General features: G+C 37.4%; 1 protein-coding gene across 1 annotated transcript in view; it reads right to left on the bottom strand.

Moving 5' to 3' along the window:
* Positions 1-19,278, bottom strand: part of LOC148373628 (collagen alpha-1(XI) chain-like) — a 94,654-nt gene that overhangs the window by 38,317 nt on the left and 37,059 nt on the right. The window contains exons 6-14 of the mRNA XM_088327490.1: positions 12,693-12,782; positions 11,148-11,231; positions 9,110-9,400; positions 7,463-7,528; positions 6,710-6,751; positions 6,393-6,455; positions 4,297-4,371; positions 4,095-4,178; positions 248-304 (exon numbers count right to left, since the gene is read on the bottom strand). Of these exons, the coding sequence (XP_088183616.1) occupies positions 248-304; positions 4,095-4,178; positions 4,297-4,371; positions 6,393-6,455; positions 6,710-6,751; positions 7,463-7,528; positions 9,110-9,400; positions 11,148-11,231; positions 12,693-12,782 (852 nt within the window). The remainder of the gene's footprint in view (positions 1-247; positions 305-4,094; positions 4,179-4,296; positions 4,372-6,392; positions 6,456-6,709; positions 6,752-7,462; positions 7,529-9,109; positions 9,401-11,147; positions 11,232-12,692; positions 12,783-19,278) is intronic.

The following is a 19,278-nucleotide window of genomic DNA, read 5'->3' as shown; positions in this document are numbered from 1 at the left end:
GCATGCTTTCATGAGCTGGACAAGAACCCAACATGCAGTAAATCAGTCCCTGAATTAGGAGTTTCACTGGGTGTGTAAGACACAGTTGGACCAGGACCAAACCAGAGATGACTGCATGACCTCAGTCGCCCAGAGACTCAATTACACATGTATGATGATATTTTTACGCACATCAAGGGTGTGCTCGTGATTCCATGTGTGGTGTGGGATAAACAGACGGTGCAACTCACTTGGAAAAGAGACTTACCACAGGACCGGACCTTCCTGCCATGCCTGCTGGCCCCGGAGGACCTCTCATGGCCAGCTGGGGAGAATCAAAAAGACTTGTAAAACCACCGCTCACCCACATGCAGAATGGTAGACTTTCTCACAGTGGCTATGTTCATGTCGCTTTTAAGGAAAGCTGTAATGCCCTCGAATGTACCACACTCAAATCTTCTGCGGATCTACCACAACGCTGCAGATTTGGCATCTGTTAAACCGAAATTCGGCTTTCTTACAAGCACATTGCATTACATAAGAGCATGTGGCATCTCTAAAGTAGACTTTTGCCCTAATCAATCCATCTTCCGTTCTCACTTCCTCATCAATATTTGGTACCCAAATTGCAACCCATCCCAGCCATCTCCGGGCATTGGGCAGGGGACACCCTGAACTGGTTGCCAGCCAATCGCAGGGCACACAGGGACAGACAACTCATTCGCTCATTCACACCTAGGGACAATTTGGACCGGCCAATTCACCTGAAATGCATGTTTTTGGAACGTGGGAGGAAACCGGAGTGCCCGGAGGAAACCCACGCAAGCACGGGGAGAACATACAAACTCCGCACAGGAAGTCTTATATTATATTTTCTACCAATGGACACACTCCCATTGCCCTCAGGATACTACGTGGAAATGTTTAAATCTTAGCTTGAACCACACTTCTACTCTATAGAATAACCTATATTTTGTGTTGATAATATGTGTATTATTTGCCCTAATGTAGGTTTTAGATGAAGGGATGGTGTCATGAGATGGTAGTGTGCCGGCTTTGAGACTGGGAGGTCGCTGGTTCGCGCCTCGACCGACACATACCTAATTGGTATAATGGCGGCGCCCTCTGGCTGCGGCTGCACCGACTCGCTACAACGGGTCAGGTGTATCGACATTTCGTTCTGTGTACATTGTTACAAAGAATGACAATACAAAGGAAATTATTATTATTATTATTATTATTATGATAGTCTGTAGTTTGCAATAGTCTTTCATCTGCGCAGCCCTTTGAGACTCTTTGTGATTAAGGGCTATACAAATAAACATGACTTGACTTGACTTACCAAAATAAACTAACCTTGGTCCTTCTACAGTCATGTACATTTGCACAACTCAGAGGTTTTTGTCCACAAACATATCATATATACTGTCGTACTGTCTACTTGTGTGTCTTGGTGTGGGGTGTCCTAGCATAGTGTTTTTTTTTTAATCTTCTAGACATGTTGCTTTGAGAGTAACGGAGTCTCAATTCTGTTTATGCTGCAGGATTGACAATAACATTGACTTTGAATTTAACTATCTTATTCAATTCAATTCAATTCAATTCAATTCAATTCAAATCAATTCAATTCAATTCAATTCAATTCTATTCTATTCTATTCTATTCTATTCTATTCTACAATACTTGTTATAAAGCATCAACAATATTCGAAAATAACCCTTAAATGTACAGATTGAGGCATTATGCCCTTTTTTTCTGACACAGCTTTTACTCCAAATAAAAATAAAACGTGTGAACAGTTAAAACCTGATGGCTAACTAATTATGCCCTGCTCTACCTTTTAAATGCGGTCTTCCAGAAGTGAGAATGACTTTTTGTAGTGCTGGAATTAATAAAACAAACATAAAAAAGGGTACTTTGACTTGAAAATGAGTTTTGACTGTATTCCAATGCAACAAATAAAACCATTGTGCTACCCTAATGAACTCCATGTGTTGTAAGCCTTGCCCGCCTGACTCTCTCAAGCGGTACCATTCGAGCTTTTCGTGTTCGGCATGCCAATTTATAAGGCATGTCTAGACAATACTCTTGAATTTATCATATTGCATCTAGAGGGGTACGCTGAGGTAAACTGTACTGGATTATGCTTTACTTCAAATTTTAGCCATTAGAGTAGTTTATATGCAAAATATAACCCAAATGCTGCATAATTAATGATAAATTGGGAACCTATGTTGAAATAAACTTCAAACAGTTTACTTTTAAACTACACTACAATGTTGTTTTCCAGATCGTATATTTTTTATATTTTCATATTTCATTATAGACGTTTTAACCTAATTTTAAAAATATGTATTGCATATAAAATACATTTGTGTTTGTTTTATGTGAATTAGTTTATTTGGAGGGGTTGGGTTCAAAATTTTTTATTATTATTATTATTTTTTTCATTTTCATTTCAATTAATAAAATTTCAGGGATCTACCTATTACTCTTGTGATGTTGGTACATTCACATTGAATAAACCCATTGGTCTGTTTAGCAAACAAAGCAACACATATATTTCAACTGCTCTTTTGAATATACCTATTTTGAACTACCGTATTTTCCACACTATAAGATACACTGAACGCATGAAATTGAGACTACAGTAAGAGTTATAATCTGTATTTTCTTCGTATAGCCATTGTGCTCCTTTAAACTTACAGTATATATTAATGCAAAGATTGATCAGACAATAACTGTCACTGACCAAAACGTAAAACATTAGATGGATCGGGAATCGAACACGAGTAGTGCTGGGGAGAGTGTTGACATTTTACCACTAGACTAGCATTGGTACAGATGACATACAAAAAGGCATCAAAGCTTATCTCATTATCACACTATTTTTACGATGCTAGAAAAACTAGTTTGGATAGTGCATTCTGATAGATTAAACAGTCTCTCAACTTCTTCATCTGTGTGTCAATAAAAGTTGAGCTTAATAGTATGTGTATTTACGTAAAAGAGCTTACGTAATATTTTGTTGAAATATTTTCTGTTTTCTCCATTCTTTAACATTTGTTCTTTATTCTATCAGAATGCACTTTTAAAATTAGTGTATATGAATTATTGCATAAATACGGTTGTATACGATAACATAAAGCTATAATTACTGTATGAATTTCCAATCTTATTCATCGCATTCTGCTGTATATAAGTGCACCACTGATAAGGGAACCTTTCAAACTTCTGTCCAGATTGGGGTTTTTAGGTGCACCTTATAGTCTGGAACATACGGTAGTAGCTAAGTACTTTTAACCCTATAAGTCATGCAATTTTGTTTTTACACTTTACAAATACAACTCTTATGCCGATAGAAACAAAAATATGAAATGTTAATATTTAATTTCAGTTCAATTTCAATCAATAATCACTAGTGGATTTCATAAGAATATGCCATGAAACATACAAAACACGTCCCCTCTGCTTTTCTGAAGAAAATGTATGAAGGGATATGAAAATAGGTCTCACACAATAATTTAACACTATGTGTAGAACAGGGATGTCAAACTCTGGGGTCGGATTCGGACTTACTGGTCTAACGTGGGACGCATCTGTAAAATAATGTGAGCTTGCTTTATTTCTCAGTATTATGCTTTATTATTCAGCCAACATTATTACCTTCCACTACATATAATATTCATGTACGACGAGGGATCACATATATTCACAAACATTGGGGGAAAATATTTTCATGTTTGGCATTGAATGTGTTAACTGGTTTATTATGACAACTGAGTGAATGCAGTTTTACCCCTGAACAAACTCACCACGCTATACAAACTCAACACTTCCCACTAGCAGCTGGAGAGTTTTTCCTTGATTTTAGGAAAATCATAACCACCTAAATACTCAGTTATCTTTGCCTTACATAAACTATGGCGGGCGGATGTTGGTGTATGTTTGATATGCTTGGTGTAGAGTCTACACTGTAGACAATGTGACTATTGTAAATACAAATGCAACCGCTTAAAGGAGATGTTGAGGTAAGATAGAAGAAAATTACCGCTCTGTTGTGTTAGACGTTTTGCTAGTTAACTTGAGAAAGACATGCTGGACGTTAGACTTACCCTGGCCTGGGAGAGAATGGCCTGAGCTTGAGCCTCTTGAGCCGTCACAACAGGTCCCTTATGTGCCTCACCGCCTGCTCTGAACTATTGATGACAAAAAAAGTTCACTCAAATCAAATTGAAAACCCATTGATCATAATTTAACACAATTTTAGTAGATTAGACAAAAAAACACTCTGACAATGAATTAAGCAGTACTTACTGGCAGCATCAGAATGGTACCCGCAGGCCCAGGAACACCGTCTGAGCCCGGAATTCCTGGTCGTCCTGGGAGACCCTGTTGAATGAAAACCACTCAAATTCAGAGTCGGCAAAACTTGATTAAAGTAAAGTTCCCGTTTGAATCAACAGCAAATGGACCAAAAAAAAATCCTGCGTCCGACATCAAGTGCAAGCTTCGGAATTCATTACAAAATCAAAACTAAAATGGTGGATGTCCCATTTAAATTCATAAGGTGGATGGCAATTCTGTGTCCCCTGTTATGTTTGACATCGTGTTGTAATATTGAAGCATGTCACTGCATATATAGTTCTCCATTTAAAACACTTCTTATTTTTATCATATCACTCATTTATTCCAAACATTTAGTCGTTCTTAATGGACTTCATGGTTCTTCATGTACTTGAGTGTAATTATTTACTTCTTGATATAATTACCTGACTTCTTGATTATATCAATTAATTCAGTTGTTATTCTTTCTTTACATCGTTTCAAGTGTTGGTTGCAGCTGGTGTTTTTAGTTTGCAGTTAGGAGAAGGCCTTGAGTTCGATCAGTAGTTGCCAGACCCGTCCAGACAAAGGGCTAGAATGAAGCCCACTACCTCTGAAATGTAGGTTATTTTTTCATGGTCCGTCCTAGTAGTATAAAACAGATTATCAGCCATTTTGTTTGCACACTTGTGAAACCATACGGAGTTGGTACTGTATGTACCTCACATTGCCTGTTGAATAAAAACCTCAACGGAACTGCTCAACTCCAGCACTTGTCTTACCAGTCTTACAACCGGGATGGTAAACGAACACGTTTCAATAGCTATCCCATTTTGTTTGGATCTGGTAAACTGTTTATTCTTCCATGTCTTGGCTTATGAATACATTTCTTACTGTGGGTTTGAATGTGATACTTTGGTACTATGTTGAAGCACCTGACGTGATAGACATGTTCATCCATTAAATGTCCGTAGGCCAGCCTGGCGGTGCGTGCCAATTTAGACTTTAGTACTGAATGACTTTTGATACATTTCCGCCAGGTGTTCAGCACACTACATTGCAAAAATCAGCAAGATTTTCATTGAGAGCCCCTTGAGACCACGCTAAAGTTGATCAGCACATTCAAATCCCACATTTTCTTTTCTTCAATTTATAGCAGTAACAAACATTTGCCCCTGTGGTGTTAATTGTAAGTTTGAATACTCATTGGTAACAACTCCAGGTTTGGCATATAATAGGCATTTCCTAGTCCTTCTTCCTTTTCAAATATTCAACTTTTTCAGGTGAACGACCTCACAAAAATAATAGTTGAGGCCATTTGAAGAAAGTTTTAGCAGCCAATTAAGTATTATTTTGCATCAGAAGGTACTCTTTGAGATTATTTAAGGAACTGCACAATGTCTATGTGATTGAATGACTGTGAGAGAAACCAGTTCATTTTGTCAGTACAGCTTTCCAAAAAGTACCGTTAAAAGAGCTTTTAGCGATGTCAATGATGATGAAAATAGACTGAGAACCAAGCCACGGAGAATTCATTGGCCTAGAGGAAGGAATCATGTGTAATCCACCTAAGCAGGAGAATTTTCCCACGGGAGGAAGTGGAGGAAGTGACAGGAAGGGAGGAGTAGTTTGACGTTTAATAAAAAAAAAATTCTCTCAATATACACGTAGATTTTATATACATTTTACAGTTGTCACTGTCTGTTCCAGAATGTACTTTATTCACAAGAGCTCATGACGTATTTCTACTAAAATATAGGTATGGATGTGAACTTCTGGTTCAAGTTTTTTAATGCAAGGAGATACCATTCAATGGAATTATCCTAGTGCGCTGTAATGTCAAGTATCAAATGTATTGTCATTTTGCAGCATTACAGAGCTTGAATATTGGTATTCAGGTCACCAAAATTCTGCAAATAGACACTATACGTGTCTCTGTAGATGACAATTACAAATTAATTAAAACATTTTCTTTAATAATACATAAATATTATATTTATTTAAAAACATATTGTTTTGGGGGGTGAGTAAACCACTATTTAGTGGAGAAATTGAGTGGAAATCAAAAGCGTGGGGCCTCAACTCACCCTTGAACCGGGATCTCCAGGAGGTCCTGGGGGACCCTGCAGTCCCGGGGTACCCGGAACACCCTGCAAAAAACATAAATGCATACTTTGACTTCATTATATCTCAAAACTAACCACAGGAGGCTCATCCAATGCTCATGGTGCAACAGCCAACAAAGACAGAAGCAAATATGTCTTCAAAAAGACCTCAAAATTTGACAAGCACCCCCCTCTAACCCTCATCACACGCCACCTCCGACACTTTTTCCATAACCCCCCTTTTCTCTTTAACTATTCTCCATGTGTGCAACATAGACAGGAGAAAACGTGATACTCACTGCCTGACCGGGGGATCCTTGGGGTCCTTCTATAAGCATACCCTGAAAAAAGCAAAGCAAAGCAAAAGAGTAGATAATACAGTAGCGTTACAAATAACAGACGGCTGCTGCGGGTTTGAGGTCGAGGAGTTTATGGATTGCTACACGCAGTATTTCATTGACAGTTATGTGCGTGTGGTCGGGATTTAATGCAGATGGTACAGGAGGAGTTACCGTTTCATTTAATATTAGCGTTGTATAAGTGAGACTGTACGGAAAAATTCCACTAAATACATAATTAATGGAAATCAGTAATACAATCTTCGAGATACAGTACATAATAAACCTTGCAAAATGTGTAATTAATTTGTTTAAATATTTGCATCCAATTAGCAGGTTAACTGCCGATATTTTCATGTATTTGATAGTCATATCTGTATTGTAACTGCAATGAGTTGATATATTGATTCATTCTTCAAATTTATTTTTCTTGGTAACAGTGGGCTCGATAGTCAGTTTATATTTTTAGTTCTTTTTGTATAATTTTTTTTCCTCACTCTCTAAAACGATCCAATCCATAAAACCTGGGGCATTTGGCCATTTTTCACAATAAGTTATGAAGAAAAACCAGATAGGAATAGAACTGAACAAGCTAATCACGATTGACATGAGAGTGGGAATTAGTCATATTAGGCATTGGAAAAAAGGGATATTAAATTATTATTCCTAGAGTGTGTCGGTGTGAAACATGAAATTGCTTGAAATACGTCTTACGGGCTCAATGATGGCGGGCTCTCCCTTCTCTCCTTTCTCTCCCAGGTAACTTTGACTTCCTCCAACCTGTGGAGAGAATGAGAGTTTTTCTAAACATGAAATAGTAGGCTTATGGCGGGTCAGGGAAAAATCGAGAAAAGGCGAGACTGATGAGCAGCATGAGATAGCAATAAAACAGCTAAGAAAAGCACAGCAGACTGATGGCTACTGTTTAGGAAGATTAAGGTAGTGCTCTGCAGCCTGCTTGAAATAATAAACCTCAGACATAATACAGCTAGAGGCTATAATTTGGACACCCATTTAGTAGGCTTCCTTGCTAGACATTTTAAAAAAATACCCAAACTACAGGGGTGGTTACCTGACACTATTCATACAATGACTTCACATGAGTGGAATTCCCATTGCCTGAAAAGAAGGACAGTGCCCAGCAGTTTGTGAAAGTAAAAGTTATTTGGCTTAGTTTCAAATTTAATAAGGTTTCAAAACTAAGGTATTTTTAATTTCAAGAATGGAGATTTTCAAAAAGAGTTAGCGGTTGAGTAATGCATGAAAAAACAGTTTGGTTTCAAAATGAGTGTGTCCAATCTTTAAATATAATAGGGTAGATAGCTTTTCAAACGGGTCATTTTCGATTTCAAAGTTTGAAATATTTGAATTCTGATTTTGATTAAGTTAAGTTGCTTTAGGGTTTGGATTTTCAAGTTGAATACATAGTCAATGTTAACGTTTCTACAAGGTTGGTGAAGACTAAAGGAGGATCATCTGACAGGATAGAATCATAATGGATTTTTAATCTCTAAAGCAGGAAAACAAGACATTACAAAAACAAAATGAAGTTCAAAAACATTACTTCAGGTCACAAACAATGGATGAAAAACAGCTTTTACCCTAAGGCATAATAACTAATACTGAATAATCAATAATTCTGCAATGCTTAGACGTGAATGTGCAAAATTGACAAGGAATGATTCCGTTTCTTATTTGTTTAATTTATCTAAAATCACTAATATTTGTACAAAAACCCTTAACTTATTATCTTAACTCTAGTTTTGTATTTTACAAATGTTTTTTGCACAATCAGGATGGCAGTTTTTAATTTTATTGTACTTCGCACTAGTTGCAACGCACACACATTCTATTCTATTCTATTCCATTAGATCTACAATAAGATTATTTGAAACGGGGTTTATGGACTTATGCAAAGACAAAATACCTTGTGAAAAGGGCAAAAATACATAAAAAAACGCAACATAATGTGAAAAAAACCCAAAAATAAATTAACAGTTAAGCCCTAAAAATATGCATTTATACATTGTTCAATGTTTTTAATGAGGGCTTTTGGGTCTTTATTTGTTTTGAGCCAGAGCTATGATTTCAATCCAATTGATATGGTATCCCTCAAAGACCTTTAAACAGCATAGTAATTGTTAATAGTGTGAGGCAAACAGATGACCAGAGGCATCGGCAGGCAGTTAAAACAGAGCAGGTCACTAGGCTAAACAATTCTAGACAGTTGTTATTATCTGCGATATTCTCGAAGATAACACTAGTGCAAGGGTTAACCCAACACCCAAAACCTGCGAAAATTCCAACATGAATTCCTGATCCTGGCAAACCTTTCGGAAACACTTCATTGGCAGCACTTACACCGCTCTCTCTGAAGTCGGTTTCGGCCGGGACACCTGGTCCAAACTCTTCCTCGCCCACGGAGTTCTTGCTGTCGGTTGTTGTGCCATAGTCACCATAGTCACCGTAGTCGTAGGGCGACTGGTGGGTGCCCTCTCCTTCATTCAGGTCGTATTCTCTGAATACATTTGTGTTGGTGCCGGCGTCCACATTGTCTTCTACTGGTAGAACGGTTTCCACAGCGGGAGTGGGGTCTGCGCCAACCTGTTCCACACCGGTGATGTAATCGTCCACGTTTCCCTCTTCATATGTCTGGGATGAGTCAGGCAAGATATGAGATTGACATATAAGCCTTATAGTGTGTATAATACGGTAAAATACTTCTAATATTCAAAAATATATATATTTTAAATTAGCAGTAAAATCCACCAGCTGAATTTACCCATAAATATATATGTTAATGTTCTATTTTTTAGTTGTTTTCTAAAGAAAATGTTCTTTGTTTCTATTTTTATTTTTTGTGATTCCCAACATAGTTCTCTCTTGCATATACTGCCAGAATTTTTTCCCGATCGTTTATAAATAACTGAGGAAAAAACGGGTATCATTTTGTCTAATGGATAAAAACATGAAACATTCTTCTGCGTTCTTATGAAAAACAGTTTTCGGGCTTCATTTCGGTGACTTTACAGGTTCAGTGGATTCGTAATGAATGTATCTGCCTTTTTTCGTGCGAAAATACAATTACATGCATTATGTTGCGATTAGTCAAAATAATTTTGAGTCCAAACTGTAATGAAATAGATAGAATTGGTTGTTCCACGGCCCAAACCTTATTATCTCCGAACTGTCATTGGTCAAATACTTTTTTTTGCGATCTGTACAACACGTAATACCAACTTTTATCACTTTACCGATTTGTGTCCAGCAGACAAATGGCTTACGAAAAACAAATGGCCATATTGTTCCATTTAACCCCCGAATGTTCTTCATTAGATTGCTGTTTGTTTGTTACGTTTAAGCACACATTCAGTGCTGCCAAATTATGAATTGTCAGAAGCATGGAAAAGCAAGGGAAGCTTTGTCTCTCTTCCAAGCAGTTTTCCATTGGGTATGCTTCGATGAATCACAACTGTTTCCTGCTGTGGCGGTTTTTGTGACGTAGTTTCTTAAGCGGCAGCATATGCCGCTTAATAGTATTGCCCAGACAAGGGTATTGACCACCAACATCTAAAATATTTCAAAAATTGGATGCTACTTTTAAAAAAGTCGATTAATGCGGTGTGTGTTTATGAGTTTTCAATGAAGTCCATAATCTAAGAACGCTGGACTAAGAGCACACGATTTTTTGGGGACTCGCCCATTTTAGTGATAATCCTGATTTAAAATATCAAAGTTATTTATCATATAGAAGGATTAACAGTAATATATATTAAAACAGTGATTTTAAATATGATATATGTTTGCAAAAAAAAAAAAGATTCCATTGTTTGGTATCTTATTTTTGATCAACTGAGTAACCGTTACTTTCATCTATAGCAGTAGGTGGCAGCAGACTACTGTTCTTTTTAAATACCAATTATCTGCTCATGATGTACCACAGGGAAACATTATATATGTTTTTTGTTTGATGATGCTGTTTGAGATTTTATTGCAAAAAATAATACAATAAATACAATAAAATAATAATTACATATAATTTGGGTGATTTTTGTTTACTTATTTTATGAAAAAAAAACATTAAAAAAAAGAAATTAAAACTTAGTAAAACATGTTTGTTCTATAGCATATATATTTTTTCTTATTTCAAAATATAGTAATAGTTAAAAAAACAAGGCCAAAATACAATAAAATACAAAATTACAGTAAAATCATTAAACAAAATGAAGAAAATGCATTGAGCCATAGTGACCATAAATGACAAGAATAACACAATACTCGCAGTTAAGGCCACATAATTTAAGTTTGATAAAACGGGAATTGTGCCCCAAAAAATGAAAAAAAAAAGCGTGCCATGGATCAAAAAAGGTAGAGAAACACTGTATTAAAATATCTATACCTTGCCCGCCGTAGGAGTTTCAGGCTGAGTTCCATCTACAATGGTGTAGTCGTAATCTGTGAAGTAGTCGCCGTCTACAAAGGTCTAAAATGAGAAGCACAAACTTTCAATTTACATGCGGATTGATCCTTTATAATCATTGGTGACCAATCTGAACCATTGTCAGATTATAATAAAACAAATGTATGAAGTTGTCTGCATCGAGGAATGTTTTGATTTAGAGATTGCGTGTTTATATTTGTATAGCAGCACGGCGGCTAAGTGGGAAGCATGTGAGCCCCGTGGGTTTCATTCGGGCACTGTGATTTCCTCCAACATTCCAAAAACATGCATAGTAGGTTGATTGGCACACTTTCATTGTCTCTGGGTATGAGTGAGTGTGTGAATGGTTGTATATGTGCCCTATGACTGCTTCTGAGTATACCCTGCCCACTGATAGAATATAGCAGGAATGGTCTCAAGCACCCCCACTATCCTAGTGTAAAAAAGTGGTGCAGAATAGAGAGGCAGAAATGGAGGTATAAATCCATTCATCCATTATCTGCAGCGTTAATCCTCAGTTGGGTCGCAAGGGTGCTGGAGCCCATCCCAGCTATCTATCTATCTATCTATCTATCTATCTATCTATCTATCTATCTATCTATCTATCTATCTATCTATCTATCTATCTATCTATCTATCTATCTATCTATCTATCTATCTATCTATCTATCTATCTATCTATCTATCTATCTATCTATCTATCTATCCATCTATCCATCTATCCATCCATCCATCCATCCATCCATCCATCCATCCATCCATCCATCCATCCATCCATCCATCCATCCATCCATCCATCCATCCATCCATCCATCCATCCATCCATCTATCTATCTATCTATCTATCTATCTATCTATCTATCTATCTATCTATCTATCTATCTATCTATCTATCTATCTATCTATCTATCTATCTATCTATCCATCTATATATATATATATATATATATATATATATATATATATATATATATATATATATATATATATATATATATATATATATATATATATATATATATATATATATTATAAGGAAACCCTCAAATGCTGTATATATGAACTGTATATATTTATATTCAATGGAAAACATTAAAAATGATTGTGTCATGTTTGCACTCCCACAGAAACCATGTCATTTTCCATTGACAAACATTTATGAAAAAACACAGAGAAGCCACTAAGGAGCGCCAAAGAGATAACCCTAACCCCCTGCTTTAACTAATACAGTCGTCAAACTCATCAGAAACAGTCTCAAACAATTATCTGCATTGTTTTGTCTCCTAAACGTACAAACTCTTCATCTTGAACATTCCTTCTGTTGGACTGGCAACACAAATCATTTTAAAGAACCAATTGTAATAATCTTAGCCTCGATTTCTTGTTAATGCATAACCAAATAAGAATTAACAAAGAGAAGAAGAAGACCAAAGATGCCCAAGAGAAACATGCTTGTTATAAACGGCATCGACTGCTCAGAATACGTATTAGTAGCGAGAGTACCTCGGTCTTGGCTGCTTCTGTCGGGACAGTTTCAGTGGCCAGCGTTCCTTCGCTGTAGTCATACAACTCACCATAATCGTAGTTAGTGTACTGTGAAAGGGGAAGAAGAAATAGACGCAAAAGAGTGCGGTCAATCCTTCGATGCCCTCATGTAAATACACAAAAGCACAATGTCATATTGTACAGTATTTACATGGCAAGTGAAAGCAAGCCTCACTTATACTTGACATGTTATTTTAGAAATAACATGTTCAAATAAATAAATCGCATCCATATAAAAGTAACCAAAAACATTTGATTTATGGATAAAAGTAACAATAAATCTTGTTTGCTTCCAAACAAGCTATTTGTGGTTAGATGAAAGTCATTAACAACTAAAGGCATTCATTATTGGGGCACCGTTGAAATGAGTGGGCAGTGCTGACTCATGGTGGGAAAGAACAAAATTACAGGAGCAAATAGCAGCCACTCAATGACTAATAGTGTGAAACAAATGAGCTCTAAAATAGCTCACGGAGCAAAATAATCAGATTCGGGGATATAGTGTTGCTGTTTATTTGACTGATTAGCATATAATGGCGGAATATGAGCAATATGAGTAAAATAGAGAAAAAGAACAAGAGAGATAAAGAGAAAGAGTGAGGGAGAAAAAGAATGAGAGGGTAAGAAAGAGAGGGAAAAAAGGGAGAAAGGGAAGTAAATAAGGAAAAAGAGTGAGAAAGAGACACAGAGCGAAAGAGTGACTTAAGAGCGGGAAAGAGCGAGGCAGAAAGAAAAGAAAGAGTGAGAGAAAGAAAAGAATAAAAGAAAGAAGGCGCAAGAGAAAGAAAGAAAGTGAGAGGGAAAAAAGCAAGATAATAAAAGAGCAAGAGGAAGAGTGAAAGAGCGAAAGAAAGAAAAACAAAAAGGAGGTGCAAGACAAAAAAGAAAGAGTGAGAAAAAAGAAGAAAAAGAGAGAAAAAAGGCATGGTGAAAAGGAGAGAGAGTAAAAGAAAGACAGAACGAGAGAAAGAGCAAGAGAAAGAAAGTGTGAGTGAAAGGAAAAGCGAGCGAAAGAGATAATGAAAGAAAGAGAAAAAGAAAGAGTTTGAGAAAGAAAGAGAAAAAGAAAAAGTAATAGAAAATGAGAAGAAGAAACAGTAAAAAAGAAAAAGTAAAAACAAAGAAAGAATGAAAGAAAGAAATCATAAGAAAGTGAGGAAAAGAAAGAGAGCGAGCGAGCAAAAGAGTAAGCGAGAGAGCGAAAGAAAGAGATTGAGAAAGAGAGAGATAGATTGAGAGAGTGGGATGGCGCCTGGCTTTCAAGACATCAAGTGGACATATTTAAAACTGCATGCCGTTGTTTGGCTCTTTCTTCCTCTTGTGCTTCTCTCAGCGTTGTCTCGCCGGCCAGATTAAAACACATGTTGTCATCTGCTACCAGTGACCGAAACGATCTGGGTTAAAGCCAGAATTTTTTTTCCCCGTGCAAAACTTGTTATCAGGTATACATAATTTGAAATGATCAAAAAGCGTATAAAACATGGAGAAAACATAAATTGACAGGTATGATGGAGTCAGATATTATTTCTTTTTGGGTGGAGGAATTACCTTCAATGCTTTTATAACAAAACGTTCGAAAGTCACCCCATTGTTTTTCCTTTGATGTGTTGTATGTTCTTAAACTATGGAGAGTCTGGTTCAAGCGAAAGCCAAATCAGAGAATTCCCAGGTAAAAATATGTAGGTTGCACCGTTAATTGTCCGAGAATACAGCATGTATCAATCCTGAAAAGTGAGTTATTGATCCAATTAAATGCTGTGACTTGTTCTCAAAAATTGCTCTGAACTTTGACAAATGTAATATTCAGAGTGACTCAGTCAAAAAAATTGGTGTCATACTTGACCCCAATCCGTCCTTTTAAACACATGTTCAGAATATTACGAGAACAGTTTTTTTCCATCCTCGCAACATTGCTAAAATTCGTCCTATGCTATCTCAGTCGGATGCGGAGATTATAATTCATGCGCTTGTTACCTCCCGTCTCAAATACTGTAATGTATTCTACGGTCTCCCAAAGTCCAAAATCAAGAGCCTGCAGCCGGTACAAAATGCTGCAGCGGGGCGTTTAACTAAGACAAGAAAGTTTGATCACATTACCCCGATTTAAGCTAACTTGCATTGGCTCCCTGTTAGCTTAAGATGTGATTTTAAGGTTCTGTTGGCATGGATTTGCTTCCTCATAATTTCCCCGAAAACGTTCTCCATTTGGGCTCTGATGTTGTTCAATGCTCTTCCCCCTGAGATTCAACCTGCAACTTCCATAGAACTGTTTAAATCTCGGCTTAAAACACACTTCTGTTCTATAACTTATGAATGACCTAGATTTCATGTTGACAATATCTATGTGTTATTTGTTATTGCAAGATCCTTTGCAGCCGGGTCCTCCTAGAAGGGGGGGTTACCTCGTGGTCCCTTCTCAAGTTTTCTTCATTTTGTTCATGATGAGGATTTTTAGTTTTTCCCTGCCCTCATGTAGGTTATAGATCAGGCGATGGTGTAATAATAGTTATCTGTCATCTAATTAACGGCTTTACAGATAAGCATGACTTGGTGACCAAAGCGAAGCATTTTCTTCGATTCTTTTGCCCAGCCTTTTGTTTTTTCAGTAACCATAGAAGCAAGACGACAGACAATTATTATTAAATACGTCGTGGCCGTCATAGACTTTCTGGACTAGTTTACAGGCTGGGGGCGGCGTTGGTGTCATGCACTTTCCGGACAAATTTTCAACATGTTACCTAGTGTTTACGATGTTTGTGTACTGTAATGCTAAATGTAATTCACCCTGGTCATCCTGAAAGGGGGATACCACTTGTGAGGTCCCTTCTCAAGGTTTCTTTTTTCCTCACGCTGAGGTTTTGAGTTGTTCCTTGCCCGCATGTTGGCTTAAGATCAGGTAATTGTGTCAATATAATCCTGTGCAGTCCTTTGAGACATTTTTGTGATTAGGGCTATAAAAATAAATGTGACTTGACTTGACTTGACCTACCTCAAGGGGAGCTCGTGTTGTATAAAGGAATTAATATTTTCCTATACCACTAGGAGGCGCTGTCCTTTTTAAGTTGGGCTTCTAAATTGCTTTTTAACTTATATAATACATATGAGTTAAAACAATGTAGACACTGTTGTCCTTGTCCAATAAATATGGCATCATAGTTCCTGAGACTTTGGGTAATAACCAATCATGGTTCTGCTACAAAAAGCAGGTTCTGAAATCATCACTGTTATAACATTTTTTGGGGTAAAAATCCCCCTCATAGGTGGAAGCATTTTATTAGCTCGTGCTACCGAATGACACGACAGCTTCAGTGTTCAGGGACTGAAGCAATAGCAATTGATCACTTCTCAGCATCATTGTGATAGTGATTAGTTGTTATTCTAACTATGAGCAACTGTTATGTCATTTTGACTGAGCAGCACGTGTCTACATGGCTGCACACACAATTTTTAAACAAAGTCCCTTTTTGTACAGTTGTCTGTTTAATTACGTTTTGCAAGTGTGGTGAAAAGGTGAAAAGCTAATTTTAATTTATTGATGTACTCAAAACAGAGACATACTAATTATACTGTGCTTTCTGGAAAAGAAAAACAAGTGACAGTGTTTTTATAAAAAAATACAGAAATTATGCATCTGCCATAGTAGCAAAAAGGTTACCCTTATAATTCTGTTACACTTTACTAAAAAGAAGGTAAAAATGAATATCTTTGTATGTTATATGTGTATGGATAAGAAGATGGATTCTTCATTGAAATTTGGGTTAGGAGAATGTTGATAAATTAAGAGGCCGCTTCCTGAGAAGTTGCTATAATCAGAATCTATTTTGGAGACCACCGCAATACGAGTCTTCGATCGGACCATCTTAGCAATAGTCTCTCAATGACATTTTGAAGCAAGATTTGTATACCTTTTTTGAGGCGTCGTATAGGTCAATAGTAAACCAAACTTTAGTTTATGTACTATATAACTTCATGTATAACACATCTACAACATCTAGAGGTTAGATATTTAGCTATTTATAGGCGCATTACCGTGTTTGCCTGATTATAAGGTGCACCTGATTACCCCAAATGGGCCAGAAATTTGAAAGTGCTCTTAATAACCCGGTGTGCCTTATATACACTGCGGAATTCGATGGATACAATTGGGAATTTCACAGGATTTTACGGTATATTTTCGTAATAGAGCCATGATTGATAAAGCACTAATCCTAGCTGGGCTAAATTGCTACACATTGTATACGAGATGATTCATCCCAAGTAGTGCCTGTGAGGGCGGCAATACTATCCTGTTAGACAACCAGTAGTTCAAATGACTTATGAAAGGGCATTAGAGCTGTTCTCATCATTACAATAAATTGCCCAGTGGTTGTGTAAAAAGTCTATCTACTTCTTTCAGATGTGCATCATTTACGTTGCAAAAGAAGGAAACGGAAAACAGAAAGTCGTTCAACAAAAAAACTATACAAGTTCTGTTAGTGTACATATTAAACACAGAGAAAGAAGTGGAAAGACCGTTTAATCTATCAGAATGCACTATGCAAATAAGTGTTTCTGGCACTTAGAGTCAAAATAGTGTCATCATGATATAAGATCTGATGCCTTTTCACATGTAATTTGTACCACAGGTAGTCTAATGGTGTCAAGTCAAGTCAAGTCAAGTCATTTTTATTTGTATAGCCCTAAATCACGAAGAGCCCTCATCGCTGTGATCGGGGTTCGATTTATGTTGAAAACAGTTCAGTCATGCACCAAGAGCTCTTACTGTAGTCTTAATCCCATGCACCCTATAGTTTGGTGTGCCTTATGTAAGATAAACATATGATTTAAGGGTGCCCCTAGTAGTGCGGAAAAATACGATAATCTCACTCAGTTTGAATTGAACCTTTTCTTCCTGACTCACATTTATAGACAGTTTAACAATACTGCGAAAGTCGGTTAAGCCCCAATTCCTGATAAACATTCATATTTGTCCCTCGAACAGCTGTTGACATTGTGTAAAAGCGCTAAAAATCAGAGTGTTGGCTGAACATCCGTCCGGAGGTCACGCTTGAAGCCGAGACTCCGTCATGCAGGCGAGACAGTCTGACAAAAGGCGGGGGGTTTGGGGGATTGCGGGGGCGTGGATTTACGACTGGGATTTCGGCCGAGAAGATCGGATGAAATAGGAATTGGAGGCGCACCCGTGCACGCATATGGACACGCACTCCTGAATCATTGCCGCTTCCTCTTCCATTTTATCCCGGGTTGCACGATGCGGCTGACAACTGCCGGTGACGGCCGGGTCAAGGCAGTTGCTCCCTGACGGGGGTCTCTGCACGCGTCCTTACCGGCTCAAGCCTAAAATCTTTTACGATGACGTTGACGTGGATAACTAATTACTGACAGAAAAACAAAGCTTGTCCTAAATCAGGGGTGTCAAACTCATTTGAGCTCGAGGGCCACGTGGTAGAAAAAAACTTGACTAGTAGATTAAAGAGAAAGTGAGACAGGGAGACTATGAGAGTGCGAGCAAGAAAAGAGATCGAGGGAAAAAGACAGAAAGAGGGAGTGAAAGTCAAGACAAGAGAATGCGAGACAGCAAGAGAATACGAGAGAGAAAAGAACTAAAGCCAGACAGAAAGCAAAAAAAAAAAGACAGACAACAAGAAAATGAAAGAGTCAGAGAGAGTGAAAGAGAACAAGATAAAAAGAGTGAGAGAGGGAGAGAAAAAGTGAGTGACGAAGAGAGAGAAATAGACAGAAAGTAAAAGAGACATAGAGAGAAAGAGAGACAGTGGTACATAGAAAAAAGAAAAAAGGGAGACGGTACGAGACATTTTTTTGTAGATAAAGTGAAAAACAAACAAAAAGAAAGAAAGACAAGTGAGAGATAGTGAAGGAGCGAAAATAAGAGAGAAAAAGAGAGACAAAGATAGAGAGGGAAAGAGAAACTGAGAAAATGAGAGAGAGAGCAAAAGAAGTAAAGAAAGACAAAAGAAACAGACCATGAGAAATGGAAATAACAAGAGTGAGAGTTGATAGAGAACACAAGAGATGCTAGCAAACTAACTAGAGAGGGAGAGAGAAAAAGAGTAAAGAAGCGATAGAAATACACAGAGAGAAAATGAGACATTGAGAGAAAGAAGGACCACTGCCGCTGAGATAATGAAAGAGATACAGAGAGACGAAGAGGCAGGGAGAGAAAGAAAAGTGAAAAGGGGAAGAAAAAAGGAAGCTGAATTGAGAAAGAGAGAGCCAGAGATATAGTAAAAGAGTCGTGCGTGAATACAGTTTTACACCTGAACCAACTCCTTACGCTATACACACTCAACACCGCCATTTGGCGACCGAAGAGAGCATAGAGTTTGCATTCATTTAGAAAACAAACATAACTTTTGATATAAATGACCTAAATCATTTTTTGACATATTAAAAAATGTATGGCGGGCCAGATAAAATCATACAATGGGCCAGATCCGGCCCGTGGGTTGTGTGTTTGACATGGCTGCCTAAAGGTCTGCAATCAATAAATCCGCTATAATGAGAGAACTGAGTGGAACATTCC

Source organism: Urocampus carinirostris, chromosome 1 (genome assembly GCF_059441175.1).
Source record: "Urocampus carinirostris isolate Australia breed hairy pipefish chromosome 1, RoL_Ucar_1.0, whole genome shotgun sequence".
In the NCBI taxonomy this organism is placed as follows: Eukaryota; Metazoa; Chordata; class Actinopteri; order Syngnathiformes; family Syngnathidae; genus Urocampus; species Urocampus carinirostris.
This window is presented reverse-complemented; position numbering and strand designations above follow the sequence as displayed.